Source organism: Catharus ustulatus, chromosome 9, assembly GCF_009819885.2.
Source record: "Catharus ustulatus isolate bCatUst1 chromosome 9, bCatUst1.pri.v2, whole genome shotgun sequence".
Classification (NCBI taxonomy): domain Eukaryota; kingdom Metazoa; phylum Chordata; class Aves; order Passeriformes; family Turdidae; genus Catharus; species Catharus ustulatus.
In genome coordinates, this window is record NC_046229.1 from 1,400,895 (window position 1) to 1,415,783 (window position 14,889).

General features: G+C 52.5%; 1 protein-coding gene across 6 annotated transcripts in view; it reads right to left on the reverse strand.

The window, feature by feature from the left end:
- The window catches only part of SGIP1 (SH3GL interacting endocytic adaptor 1), a 56,852-nt gene that overhangs the window by 22,318 nt on the left and 19,645 nt on the right, over window positions 1–14,889 (reverse strand). For all 6 annotated transcript variants that reach the window (XM_033067398.2, XM_033067397.2, XM_033067401.2 and 3 more), the window contains 8 exons: window positions 13,308–13,319; window positions 12,869–12,880; window positions 11,426–11,450; window positions 10,033–10,084; window positions 8,529–8,611; window positions 5,994–6,086; window positions 3,804–3,878; window positions 1,143–1,553 (listed from right to left, as the gene is read on the reverse strand). In XM_033067398.2, the coding sequence (XP_032923289.1) occupies window positions 1,143–1,553; window positions 3,804–3,878; window positions 5,994–6,086; window positions 8,529–8,611; window positions 10,033–10,084; window positions 11,426–11,450; window positions 12,869–12,880; window positions 13,308–13,319 (763 nt within the window). The remainder of the gene's footprint in view (window positions 1–1,142; window positions 1,554–3,803; window positions 3,879–5,993; window positions 6,087–8,528; window positions 8,612–10,032; window positions 10,085–11,425; window positions 11,451–12,868; window positions 12,881–13,307; window positions 13,320–14,889) is intronic.

Here is a 14,889-nt window from a genome sequence, read left to right on the forward strand (position 1 = left end):
AGGAGTGGCAGAGCTGCTGGGGCTGGTGCAGCTTTTGGAGGATTTGCATCATTTTTTTGTGGTTGTGCCCACACTTGGATTTCCCAGCAATTCCTGCAGAAGGGATGTGATTTCTGGGACAGGCTGAGCAGGGCTTCTCCATCCAGCCGCCCCCGTGGGGAGCCCCTGGCCCCTCTCCAGCCTGGAAGGAGGAATCCTGCTGCTCCCAGCTCCAGCTGGAGCCTGCAGCCCCCACAGGGACCCCTCCCACCCCCCGAAAAGCACAGAAAAGCCACCAGCACTGAAGCAAAGCCACACTCGCAGCACCAGCCACGCTCAGGGGACCCTCCCGGAGGTGACAAAGGCAGGCAGTGACACAGATCCAGGCAGTGACACAAAGTCCGAGCTCCCAGAGGAGGGTGGCAGAGCTGGGGGGCTGCACGCCCACCCCAGCACCAGTGAGGCTCCTCTGGGGGGGATCCCCTCCCAAATCCCCTCTGGTGGATGCAGGGTGGGAGCAGCGGGGCTGAGCTGGGCTCAGGCTCTGCAAGAACAGCCTGGGCAGTGTGAGTAACCTGAGCCTCCCCCAGCTCGTTGGCCCTGATGAACATTCATAATTCAGCAGGGGAAGGCAGGCAGAGCAGCAGCTTCTCCCTGGAACTCCTCTCCCATCCCAGCCGAGCATCCACACCTCGAGCCGGGAAGAACCGAGCACCATCCACACTCGGGGTGAGAGGACGTGATTAACAACCAAACAAAACAAAACAAAACAAACCCCAAAACACAACACGTGGAACGAGGCTCGCTCAGACGATTTGCCACAATTCCTATCCCCACGGAGGACACAACCACAACCACACTGATAAACCACAGCCACGCCGATAAACCACAGCCACGCCCATAACTACCACACCCACACCGATAAACCACAACCACGCCGATAAACCACCACAACCACGCCGACAACCACACCGATAAACCACCACAACCACACCGATAAACCACAGCCACACCAACCCCACGCCCGACGCTGGGGCGGGCAGGGCGGCTTGGGGGCAGCTCGGGCAGGGACAGCACACACTGCGGCAGCACGGCACGGGCCGGGAGGGGACACAGCCAGGCGGGACGGTCACCAGGGCCACCCCCCAGCTGTCAGCACGTACCGCTGGCGCTCCCCGTGCTGGCGCCCGGCCCTGGCGATGACACCACGGCGCGGTAGGTGGGCGGCGGAGGGGGCGGCGGGGTGGCTCTTTGGCCCGGCCCCAACTCTTTGGGAGAGGCGACGGGCTCGGTGAGCTCATCCTTCAGGTGAGGATGTTCTGGAAGCTTCTTGGGAGCGTCTTCCAGCTGCAGCGGCGAGGGCAGCGGGCGGGGAGGCTCGGCCGGGCTCGCCTTTTCCTGGGGCGACAACTCCGGAGCTGCGTTTTCCGGGGATTGATCGGAAAAATTGACCCACTTGTCTTCCGCGGTGGCAGCAGCAGATTTAGGGGACGGCACGGGGCCAAAAATGCTGTCCAAGTCATTGATGGACGGGAGTTTGTCCCGTTTGGGCTCTGCTGCTGCCTGGTCCCCTCCTGCGGTCAGAGGAGGTTTAATTTTACACCGGGCATTAAGCGAGGGCTGCGCTACTCTCTACGGGTTCTACTTCTACTTCTACGGGACAGGCTCTACAATCGCCTTTTCTTATTTCTATTTATATAATTCATAGGCAAGAACGTTTCCAGCACGGCCGGGCGCGACAGGGAATGAATCCCGCGGGATCCAGAGGCTGGAGGAGGGAGCATGCACCACGAGCCGGCACTCACAGCCAGGAATCCCAAATTCCCCCTGAATTTCCAGCCTCTTTTCATCCTCTAAACAGCACCACGTCCTCAGCAGCAGCTCTGAATTACCAGATTATCATCAGCAGGTGCCAAAGGTGTGCACTCAGCACTCTGGCACGCCCCACTCTCGCTCTGTATATATATTTATAAACACTCAGGTATAAATATATATATTTAGGCATGCTGGTTGGACACTGCTGGAGTGTGGGCATGCAGCACAGATGCACATGGGGAGTGTATTCCAGCCACAGGGAATGTGTTCCAGCCACAGGGAATGTGTTCCAGCCAGAAGCAAGAACAGATCGGGATTTTGAGGGCACAGATCAGGATTTTAGGGGCACAGATTGGGATTTTGGGGACACAGATCGGGATTTCGGGGCTCTGCTCACTGAGCCACCACACACCAACGTTCCCAGAACCACAGATGGAGTTCTGACTCCAGAACCAGCACGGATCCATCAGCCAAACCTTTCACATCCATTTCAGATCCCAGCTCTAAATGCCCTTGGGATCCTCAGGGCAGCATCACCCCGTCCCTGCTCCTCTGTTCTGGGGCTCCATCCATGGCTCCACATTTAGGGCAGGGGGGATAAGAGAGGAATTTGCTAAACCAGACAAGAACAGAGCTCAGCCACTGGTTTGACAGATACACGAGGCACAGCCCAGCAAATGACGGGACATTTGCTCTGGGAATGATGGATGGATGGACATGGACACCCTGGCTGCTCCCAGGAGCAGGAAATCGGGGATGGGGGAGCGCAGATGAGATGGTGATGGACAGAGCAGGGCAGCTCTTTGTGGCCAAGGAGCTCCCCCGAGGGGCTCTGGGTGTGCCCTCTCCTTCCCTGCTCAGATCCTGCTTTTCCATCAGACAGCACCATGAATTATATGCCTGGAAGCAGCTGATGTCCTCCGGCTGCATCCAACACCTTTCCATCCCTGCCCTGGGGGTGTCCTTCATTCCCAGCACCTTTCCCTTCCCTGGGCTGCAGTACCAGGGGGCTTTTCCCACCTTGCAGCAGGAATTTGGGGGGCAGGGAATGCAGACCCTGCCCACCCTGTTATTCCCTGAGCACAGGCAGGAGCAGGGCTCTGGAATTGGGAATTTATCCCAATCCAGAATTTATCCCAGTTCTCAGCAGGATATTAAAGCTGATCCTGCAAATCCCAGAGTGACTGATCCAAAGGCAGGGATGGTGTAAAGAACATTAATTTCATCAGGGTGACACCAACTTGGGAGATAAAAATCTTTGATCCACTGAAACACCACAAAGCTGTGGCTGCCCCCGGGTCCCTGGAAGGGTCCAAGGCCAGGCTGGAGGGGCTGGGAGCACCCTGGGACAGGGGAAGGTGTCCCTGCTCATGGCACAGGCAGCTGGGGAGGATGGAAATTCCTGCCAGCCCAGCCCAGCCTGGAATTCTCTGAATTCCAAGAGAAGAGGTTGCACAGGGATTAAATCTGTGCCCAAAATGCAGCCATGGGGACGTGTCCCCTTCATCCCCAGTGCCACCCCAGAGCTGAGACTGGGATTTATCCCTCTCAGAGCTGGGGATGGAACCTGTGCCATCTCCAGTGTCACCTCAGAACTGGGAGTGGGACTTATTCCATCCCCAGTGCCACCCCAGAGCTGAGACTGGGATTTATCCCATCCCCAGAGCTGGAGATGGGACCAGTGCCATCTCCAGTGCCACCTCAGAACTGGGAATGGGACTTATCCCACCCACAGGGCCATCTCAGGGATGGGGACAGGACCTGTCCCTCCCAGAGCTGGAGATGGGCCCTGTGCCATCCCCAGTGCCACCCCAGGGCTGGAGATGGCATCTGTCCCCTTCTAGAGCCACCCCAGGGCTGGGGATGGCATCTGTCCCCTCCTAGAGCCACCCCAGAGCTGGGGATGGCATCTGTCCCCCCCGGTGCCACCCCGGGGCCGGGTCCTGTCCCCCTCCAGTGCCACCCCAGGGCTGGCTCCTGTCCCCCCCGGTGTCCCCCCGCGCTGTTACCGATGGCCAGGGGCAGGGGCGAGCCGGTGCGCGGCGGCGTGGCCGGGATGTTCTTCGGGGGGAGCGGCGGGGGGGCTGCAACAGAGCACAGAGGGGAGGGGAAATTCAGCTGGGGACATCCCTGCGATATCGAACGTGTTAGAAAAACACCGTCCTAATTTAATATTAGTAATAGTAATAATAATAATAAAATAATAATAATAAAAATAATAAATATTATAAATATCATAATAAATATCATAATGAATACCATAATAAATTAAAAGCACAAGCCAAAAACCATGCATACTCTAAAAAAAAACTAAACTCAAAAAGTAGCTGTACTAAACACTCCCAAAAAAAATTTAACTTACATAAACTATAAATATACAATAAGTTAATGTAATGTAAAAAATATTTTTAAAAGCGTTCCCCAAACAACCTCGTGCTCTTAACAATTTATCAAACACCCAACCACTTTAACCCTTTACTTTATGTTTGTGTCCTATTGTCTTTTTATTAAACCTTTTACATTTTACCAAAACAATAAAAGGTATTTTTCACAAACGGGAGTGCTGGGATAAGGCAGGGATGGGAATTCCATCCCCTCCCTCCCCACCCTTAATTAATTGGGAATTAATTCCCAATCCATCCCTGCCCTCTGCATTTTTGTTGGGTTTTTTGGAATTTCCCCCATTTTTTTTTTTTTTACATCTCCTTTTCAAACCCCTGAATTAGCATTTTAATTAAAGCTGGTTCTGCCTCCACCTTTCTCCACCATCCCACGTGGATCCGGGATGTGAATCCGGGATAATTAACACCGGCTAATTAACCAGCAGCGCCAAGGTTAATGGTTCCCCAGCTGCCCCAGGCAGAGGGAAAGCTGAAATTAAAAATCAAGGATTCGGGGTTGAGCTACTCTTCATGATTTATCCTGGAAAAACCGGTGCTCCCAACTTTTCCAGCCAAGTACAGCAATTTCACGATTATAAACCCCACTGAGTATAAGCTGCACGTTACAATGCAGAGTGAGATAAAGGTTTCTGTTTTATCACCATCTTTTGAGGGTGGGGCAGTGATCCTGATCTCTGTGGGAGATATTCTGCTAATGGGCATCCATTGAAACCAGGCAGGGCAGTGTTCTTTATCTCACGGGATATCTCCTGTTCATGGCCATGTTTATAAACCAGCTGGGGCAGTGTTCTTTATCTCATGGGATATCTCCTGTTCATGGCCATGGTTTATAAACCAGCTGGGGCAGTGTTCTTTATCTCATGGGATATCTCCTGTTCATGGCCATGTTTATAAACCAGGCAGGGCAGTGTTCTTTATCTTTTCACAACCCATCCTTCCTCCAGCCAGTCATTTTCTGCTCATGGCCATTGAGTCCCACTGTGGCACTGATAAAATTACTGCATCCCATTGGGAGTTGCTCCAGCCAGGGGGAAGAGCCCAACATTTCTCACCAAGATAAAACCAGAGGTTTTGGGACACTAAGGGAGCCCCTTTCTCCACTGGACTCCAGAGGAAAACCGGATTTCTCCACATCCCCACTGGAGCTCCGGAGGGAAACTGCACCTTGTACAGGAGCACTGCTCCAACTGAGCCACATCTGTCACTGCAGGAGGATGCAGCCACCATGGGATGGGACTGCTGCCAACACCCTGCCTGACGGGTGTCAGGCTGTACTCTGACTGTGTCAGGGTTTGGGGTTTGTTCTTTGTAGTGCTGTATTTCTATTTTAATTTCCCTAGTAAAGAACTGTTATTCCTAGTTCCCATATCTTTGCCTGAGAGCCCCTTGATTTCAAAATTACAATAATTTGGAGGGAGGGGGTTTCCATTCTCCATTTCAAAGAGAAGCTCCTGCCTTTCTCAGCAGACACCTGTCCTCCAAACTAAAACAGCAACTTTTCATTCTTTGTCCATATATCAGCCACACCTGATTATAAGCCGCACTTCGGGTTTGGACCAAAATTTTAGTCAGAATGGTGCAGCTTATAATGGTGAAATTACTGTAACCACGGCACAAACAGCAGGGTCAGGATCCATCCCCTCCCTCCATCCCACTGGGCTGGAACCCAACTCAAAACAACAACAAAAAAAAACCCCTTTAATTTAAAATATTATCGAATTGCACAGCCTGGATGGGGAAAACTCAGATCTTGGAGCTGGTTTCTGAATATATTAATTTATGTTTCTGGTTACTCACTTCCAGTTGGAAAAGGTCTTGGAAGTTTTGGGGACTCGACGTTGGTGTTGATGGGCTGGGCTGACCCCCAGATCTCAGGCTGGTCCAGAGCAGCTGAAAAAAAAAAAAATCAAAAAGAAACATTTGAAAGCAATGAAAAACTCAAATATTTTCTTCCAATCACCCAAACACTCGGGTGAGACTCTGGGAAAAGAGGGCCCAGACAGTGGCAGAAACCTCATTAATTAAACCAGGGGCTTCTGTGAGGGTGGGTAATTAAAATCCTGTCTGGTTTTGAAGCAGGACGTGCAATTAGTTTGACACTTATGCTGCTTGACAAACAAAACAATGCCGGGGATGGATTTGGAGAAATCAAATTACGGGAGGGAAAACATTGCGTTGATGGCAAAAGTGGTTTGGAATTTTAGGATATGAAAAAAAAATAATCAGGTATTAAAATGAAAAATAATTCTATTCTAAGAGAATAAAGAGTGGGGGAAAGGATATATTTTTACATATAATTTAGATTTTGTGGAGTTCTCTGTGCAGAGAACTGTTTAAAAACATTGTTTTGATTGAGAGAATTAACTGGAGCCGTTAATGACAGGACACAACGAGGCAGGGCCACTCCCTGAGGCCCTGGAGAATCCAGGAGGAGGAAAAATTTGTGGGAAGAACCCGCCCCAGGGCATGGCTGGGGCTGGCTTGGGGGAAAACGAGTCCTGCAAGCTTTGGGAAAGCTGGGAAAAATCGGGTTTGGAAGGAAGCAAAGTGTCCCTGTGTTAGAGGGACACAAAAATGACATTTTTGGGATGGCATTTCCTAGGCATGGAGGGGTGCAAGGTCTGTCCTGGGTGGGGTTAACCCCTGCTGCTCCAGGGTGATGGTTTGGTGGAAAATCCCGAGCTGGGAGATTCTCGAGCTCAGGATCTCTCCCAGACTTCATTAACTGATTAATTAATAGACTTAAGTGCTTGCTCTGTTCCCACCCTGAGTTCACCCCGGCTCTCCAAGCCCTGCCTGGGCTCCTTCCTCCTCCAGCTCCCCCTTCCTGCCAGGAGAGGCCACCGTGGCCCCAAAGTCACTCCCCAGGTCCCCAAAGTCACCCAACTGTCCCCAAAGTCATCAAACCCCCAAACTCAGCACCAAACTCACCCTGTCCCCAAATTCACTCACCCAGCCCCAAACTCACCAGGTCCCCAGAGTCACCCTCTGGCCTCAAAGTCAGTCCCCAGGTCCCCAGATTCACTCACCCTGTCCTCAAACTTCTTCACCTCAGTCCCAAACTCACCAGGTCCCCAAACTCCCTCACCCCAGCCCCAAATTCATCCTGTCCCCAAACTCACTCACCCTGTCCTCAAACTCCTTCACCCCAGTCCCAAACTCACCAGGTCCCCAAACTCACCACAGCCCCAGATTCACCACCCTGTCCCCAAACTCACCCTCCAGCCCCAAAGTCACCAGGACCCCAAAATCCCTCTCCCAGGTGCCCAAACTTCTTTCCCCCAGCCCCAAAGTCACCATGGCCCCGAACTCACCCTGGCCCCAGGTCCCCAAAGTCCCCAAACACACCCTGTCCCCAGAGTCCCCCAGGCTGTCCCCACTGTCCCCATGCTCACCCTGTCCCCAAAGTCCCCTAGCCTGTCCCCACAGTCCCTAGCCTGTCCCCAAACTCACCCTGTCCCCAGGACCCCAAAGTCCCCAAATTCACCCTGTCCCCAAAGTCCCTCTGCCAGGTCCCCAAAGTCCCTCTCCCAGGTCCCCAGAGTCCCCAGCCTGTCCCCAAAGTCCCCCAGACCAACCCCAGCCTGTCCCCAGATCCCCAAAAATCCCCAAATTCACCCTGTCCCCAGAGTCTCCAGCCTGTCTCCAAATTTGCCAGGTCCCCAAAGTCCCCCAGCCTGTCACCAGACTCACCGTGGCCCCAGGTCCCCAAAGTCCCCAAATTCACCTTGTCCCCAGAGTCCCCCACCCTGTCCCCACAGTCCCCAAAGTCCCCAGACTCACCCTGTACCCACAGTCCCCAGCCTGTCCCCAAAGTCACCATGGTCCCAGGTCCCCAGAGTCCCCCACCCTGTCCCCAGGTTGTCCCCAAAGTCCCCACAGTCCTCCAGCCTGTTCCCACAGTCACCCTGTCCCCAAAGTGCCCCAGCCTGTCCCCAAAGACCCCCAGGCTGTCCCCAGGCTCACCCTGTCCCCAGCCTGTCCCCAGCCTGTCCCCACTGTCCCCCTGCTCACCCTGTCCCCACAGTCCCCATGCTCACCCTGTCCCCAGGCTGTCCCCATGCTCACCCTGTCCCCCTGCTCACCCTGTCCCCACTGTCCCCAGCCTGTCCCCACTGTCCCCCTGCTCACCCTGTCCCCACTGTCCCCAGCCTGTCCCCAAGCTCACCCTGTCCCCACTGTCCCCAGCCTGTCCCCACTGTCCCCCTGCTCACCCTGTCCCCACTGTCCCCACCCTGTCCCCACTGTCCCCCTGCTCACCCTGTCCCCACTGTCCCCAGCCTGTCCCCAAGCTCACCCTGTCCCCACTGTCCCCACTGTCCCCGTGCTCACCCTCCAGTTTCTGCTCCTCGAACGCCGACTCCAGGGGGGGCCCGAAGAGCGGGGCCAGCGCTGCCGTGTCCTCAGGGGGCTTCCTGCAGGGGGACAGGGACACAGCAGCGTGAGGGGCAGCCTGGGGTCCCACCCCAACATTCCCAACATTTGTTATCCCAGCCCAACACGGAATTCCAGGTGGGAAAAAGGGAAAGCAGCGCAGGGCCAAGCTTGGGGAGCCACAGCAGCTTTAGGATTGACAGCAAAGGGTTAAAAATGGATCTAAAATCATGGAATTGTGCACAACAGAGTCAGGGTGCACAGAAAGGTTGGGAAAGGGAACCAGGCCTGGGAAGGAATGTTGGGCTTTGTGTTTATTGGATCAGGTGAAACTGCACCTGTGGGATCATCATGTGATCAATAATGGGATTGGTAAATGTAATAATTGTTTGGTGATTGAATATATTATTGTTTAATGGTGACAAGAACCATGAGAAAGGATGTTTGGGGAGCTGATGGGAATCACAGCAATCCCTGCTTGGATAAGATCAGTGTGTACAACAGAACAATCTGGGTTTAATAATTATTCTATAGCTCCATAACAAAAGGGAATAAACACCTGTCCCTCTGGAACCCATGTGGGGTCAGATCTGGGTTTGTGCCCTGATCCCAGAGCTCTGCAATAAATCCCCTGCACACACTCACCCTGGGGTTCTGTGTTTCTACCTAACAGGATCAGTCAAAACTTCACAAAAAGGATTAAAATAATAAATACTCGAGATGTGGACCCTGCTCTGACACACCTTGAGTGGAGCCCTGGGGCTGCTCAGGGCTCATTCCCAGTGAGATTTGGATTTATTCCATAAAAACTGGTATATTTGCTGTCCTAAATCAATACACCCCCAAAGCTTGGCCAGGATCAGGCTGGAGGTGTTTCCTGCAGGGAATGTCCTTGGAGCTCTGGGTGGGAGCAGGGATGGACTCTGAGCATCCCAGCAGCCCCTCAGTGCTGCCAAAATCCTGGGATGGTTTGGGTTGGAAAGATCTTAAACCCCACCCAGAGCCACCCCTGCCATGGTGGGGACACTGCCACTGTCCCCCTGTCCCCAGTGTCCAGCCTGGCCTGGGGCACTGCCAGGGGTCAGGGGCAGCTTCTGTGGGAATTCCAGTGCTCCCCATCCCAGGGAACAATTCCTTCCCAAAATAAATCCCAGGGAACAATTCCTTCCCCCAAAAAATCCCATCCTAGGGAACAATTCCTTCCCAAAAAAAATCCCATCCTAGGGAACAATTCCTTCCCAAAAAAGATCCCATCCCAGGGAACAATTCCTTCCTAAAAAAATCCCAATCCAGGGAACAATTCCATCCCCAGGTCCCATCCCAGGGAACAATTCCTTCCCAAAATCGCATCCCAAGGAACAATTCCATCCCCAGATCCCCCCCAGCCCAACGGGAACGTTCCCAGCCCGCTGTGGGATGAGGAGCCCGAGCCTTGGGCGATCCCCCCGGGCTCTGCACTGACCTGGCGGGGTCTGGGGTGGGTGTGGAGCGCCGGGGCCGGGAGATCTCCTCACCTGGGAGGGCACAGACAGACAGGGTCAGAGCCAGGGGAACCCCAAAACATCCCTGACCCCAAAATACAGACAGGGTCCGAGCCAGGGAACCCCAAAACACAGACAAGGGTCAGAGCCAGGGAACCCCAAAACATCCCCTGACCCCACAGACAGGGGTCAAAGCCAGGAACATCCCAAAACATCCCTGACCCCAAGACACAGACAGGGATCAGAGCCATTCCCACCACAAAATACAGACAGGGATCAGAGCCATTCCCATCCCAAAACATCCCCTGACCCCAAAACACAGACAGGGTCAGAGCCAGGGGAACCCCAAAACATCCCTGACCCCAAAACACAGACAGGGTCAGAGCCAGGGAACCCCAAAACACAGACAGGGGTCAGAGCCAGGGGCACCCCAAAACACTCCCTGACCCCACAGCACAGACAGGGGTCAGAGTCAGGGGAACCCCAAAACATCCCTGACCCCAAAACACAGACAGGGGTCAGAGCCAGGAACATCCCAAAACACAGACAGGGATCAGAGCCAGGAACATCCCAAAACACAGACAGGGATCAGAGCCAGGGGAACCCCAAAACATCCCCTGACCCCAAAACACAGACAGGGTCAGAGCCAGGGAAATCCCAAAACACAGAGAGGGGTCAGAGCCAGGAACATCACAAAACATCCCCTGACCCCAAAACAGACAGGGGTCAGAGCCATTCCCACCTCACAGCACAGACAGGGGTCTGAGTCAGGGGAACCCCAAAACATCCCTGACCCCAAAACACAGACAGGGATCAGAGTCAGGGGCACCCCAAAACATCCCCTGACCCCACAGCACAGACAGGGTCAGAGCCAGGGAACCCCAAAACATCCCCTGACCCCAAAACACAGGGATCAGAGCCAGGGGAATCCCAAAACATCCCTGACCCCAAAACACAGGGATCAGAGCCAGGAGTGTCCCAAAACATCCCCTGACCCCACAGCACGGACAGGGATCAGAGCCATTCCCATCCAGGGATCAGAGCCATTCCCATCCCAAAACATCCCTGACCCCAAAACACAGGGGTCAGAGCCAGGGGAACCCCAAAACACAGACAGGGGTCAGAGCCATTCCCACCCCAAAACACAGACAGGGATCACTCATTCCCACCCCACCCCATCCCCCGACCCCCTGGCAGGGGGGGTCACTCCTGGTGTCCCACCCACCCAGTGCAGATCCTGGCAGGGAAAATCTGCTTTTAATTCAGTTTATTTCTGATAAAACCAATTTTAACTCCCTCCTTTCCTCCCCTGCACGCTCCAAAACCCCTCCAGCAGTGCAGGGAGTGTTTTTACAGGTTGCAGGAGATACTTACTGGATAAATTCCTTTTAATTGTCCCCTGAAAGGAAAAACACAGGGATGAGTGGATTGAGTGGATGGACAGAGCAGCTGTCACCCCAGGAGCAAAGAGGTGGCAGGAGGGGACAATTCCTGCAGGTGGCTGAACCCCAGGGAGCAGAAAACCCCACAGAAAAAAACCCACAGAAAAAAAACCCTACAGAAAATTAAAAAAAAAACCCTACAGAAAATAAAAGAAAAAACCTACAGAAAATAAATAAAAAAAAAAACCCTACAGAAAAACCCTGTGGCACACAAAGCCACTTTTGGGGCTGCCCCAAGGGATTTCAGTCCCTCTGGGAATGGGGACTCATGGAACAGCCAAATCCCCCACCATGGGGTTTTTGGGACAGCCCAAAGCAGAGTGGGGTCTGCAGGGTCCCCATCACTGACCCCTCTGTGCTGTCGAGGTCCCCCCCTCCCTGGGGTGACACAGGGGGGTGTGTGACACCTCTGCAGCTGCTCCCACCCCGGAACTCTGGGATGGACAGGGAGCCCTGACAGACCCATTCCTGACCCTAATCCCATTCCCAGACCCCAATCCCAGACCCCAGATCCCAATCCCATTCCCAGGCCTTAATCCCAGACCCCATTCCTATTCCCAGATCCCAATCCCATTTCCCTGACCCCAATCCCATACCATCATCTCAATCTCCAATCCCCAATCCCATTCCCAGACCTCAATCCCCAGACCTCAATCCCAATCCCAGACCCCATTCCCAGATCCCAATCCTATTCCCAGACCCCATTCCCAGACCATCATCCCAATCTCAATCCCTGATCCCAATCCCCAATCCCATTCCCAGACCTCAATTCCAGACCTAAATCCTGACTGCAATCCCAAATCCCATCCCCCAATCTCCAATCCCCAATCCCAGACCTCAATCCCAATCCTATTCCCAGACCATCATCCCAATCTCAATCCCCAATCCCAATCCCCATTCCCCAATCCCTGACCCCAATCCCCATTCCCCAATCCCCATCCACCATTCTCCAATCCCATTCCCATTCCCTGACTCCAATCCCCATTCCCTGACCCCAAATTCCCATTCTCTGACCTCAAATTCCCATTCCCAATCCCATTCCCCAGTCCCAAATCCCCATTCCCTGACCCCAATCCCAATCCCATTCCCATTCCCTGACCCCAATCCCATTCCCATTCTCCAATCCCTGACCCCAATCCCATTCCCATTCCCTGACCCCAATCCCCAATCCCTGACCCCAATCCCCAATCCCTATTCCCCAATCCCCATTCCCATTCCCTGACCCCAATCCCCATTCCCGACCCCAATCCCAATCCCATTCCCCAATCCCCATTCACCAATCCCCATTCCCCAAATTCCCCAGTCCCTAATCCTCAATCCCAATCCCATTCCCCAATCCCAATCCCATTCCCCAATCCCAACCCCATTCCCTTACCGGGCTGCGCCGCTGCGGTCAGCGAGAGGGGGAGAGAAGAGACACCTGGTCAGAGAGTGACAGGTCAGCACCCCAAGGTCCCCAGAGCCACCAGGGAACCCAAATCCTGGGCAGGGGGGATTTGGGGGATTTCCCCACGGGAAGCTGAGCTCTCCTGGACAAACCCCAAAGGCACCACTTTGGGTTTTTCTGCCTCCTCCTACCTTTGGGATCCAGGTAAAACCTTTACAATCCCCCAAAGCCGGGCTCAGAGCCAAGCCCAGCTCTATTTTTACACATTCTGTTTTAAAAAGCTCTAAGCCAGCGATAAAGGAAATTAAACTTGGTCCTAGAAGGGCAGAGGTGTTATTTGCTTTTGGCATTTCAGCTCTACAGACAGGACAGCAGCACACAAAGCTGGGTTAAAATCATTCCAGGAGATAAAAATTGCATTTCTTACCGGACTTTTCCTCTAAAAGGAGGCAGAGAGAGGAAAAAAAATAAAAAAAAAAGAGAGAGAATGAGAAGGTGAGGGGTTTTTTATAAAGAAAAATGGAAGATTTGTGTCAGGTTAAAGACAAAGCAGAGGGACAGGAGGGCTCCAGAGGGAGACTGGAGGGAAATATAAAATTTGGAAATATAAAATTTGGAAATATAAAATTTGGAAATATAAAATTTGGAAATATAAAATTTGGAAATATAAAATTTGGAAATATAAAATTTGGAAATATAAAATTTGGAAATATAAAATTTGGAAATATAAATATAAAAGCTGTGTCTGAGGCATCTTAGGGGAAGAATTCCATTGTTTTGTCATTGCATTGATAAAATACGATGGTCATTCCCAGTCTGCCCCATTCCCAGGGCAGAGGGCTGGCAATGATGGTGACAAAGGACACAGCATCTGGTCCAGGTGTGGATTGGGATGGGAGTTCAGCTCCTTCCCAGCCCAGTCCATGGGATTTGGGATCTCCCTCCCATCAGGGCTTTGTGGCTGGTTTGGGAGAGGGAGGAGGGCAGGAAAAGCTGGAATTCCTGTCAGAATTCCATTGCTGAGTGCCCAGGCAAAGCTGGAATTCCTGTCAGAATTCCTGTCACAATTCCATTGCTGAGTGCCCAGGAAAAGCTGGAATTCCTGTCAGAATTCCTGTCATAATTCCATTCCCCTGGATGCCCAGGAAAAGCTGGAATTCCTGTCACAATTCCATTGTTAGGAATGCCCAGGAAAAGCTGGAACTCCTGTCAGAATTCCATTCCCATGGGTGCCCAGGAAAAGCTGGAATTCCATTGCTGAGGGCCCAGGAAAAGCTGGAATTCCTGTCAGAATTCCTGTCAGAATTCCATTCCTGGGGGTACCCAGGAAAAGCTGGAATTCCTGTCAGAATAATAAGAAAAAAAAATAATCTTTGGTAAAAAGCACATTCCACTAGAATTTCCTGTTATTTCCTATTACCACCATTATTGAGTTGTTCATTTCAAGGTTGAGTTCTCCCCCTTTTTTTTTTTTTAATTTTTTTTGTGCTTCCCAAAGCATCCAAGTGCCATTTCTAACCCTGGAATGCCAACAAACAAAGTCCCTGCTTGGGAAGCAGAAACAAAACCCTCGGATTTTATTTCAGTTTGGCTTGGAGAGTCACTGACACTTCAGATCCAGGTTATTTATTTATAAATCATGGAAAGCTTCGTCTGGGAAGTCACTAAAACCTCCTGAAAGCCCAGAATCCAATTTTTTCATGGCTGAACAGCTTGGGATGAGCCAGCAGGGATCTTAACAAGCTTTAGGAGAACAGAGGGGGTGGTTTTTATGGCAGGCTTTTAAGGAAAAATGAACTTTCCCTCCAGGAACCTGGATTCACCTCCAGGGTGAGAAACATCCATCCAAAACCCCATGGAAAATCCTACAGGTGGATTCCTTGAGAATCAGGGCAAGACCCTCAATGGAAGGAACCTTCCAGGGACCTGGATTCACCTCCAAAAATCCCTTTAAAACCCCATGGAAAATCCTACAGATGGATTCCTTGGGAACCAGGGCAAGACCTTCA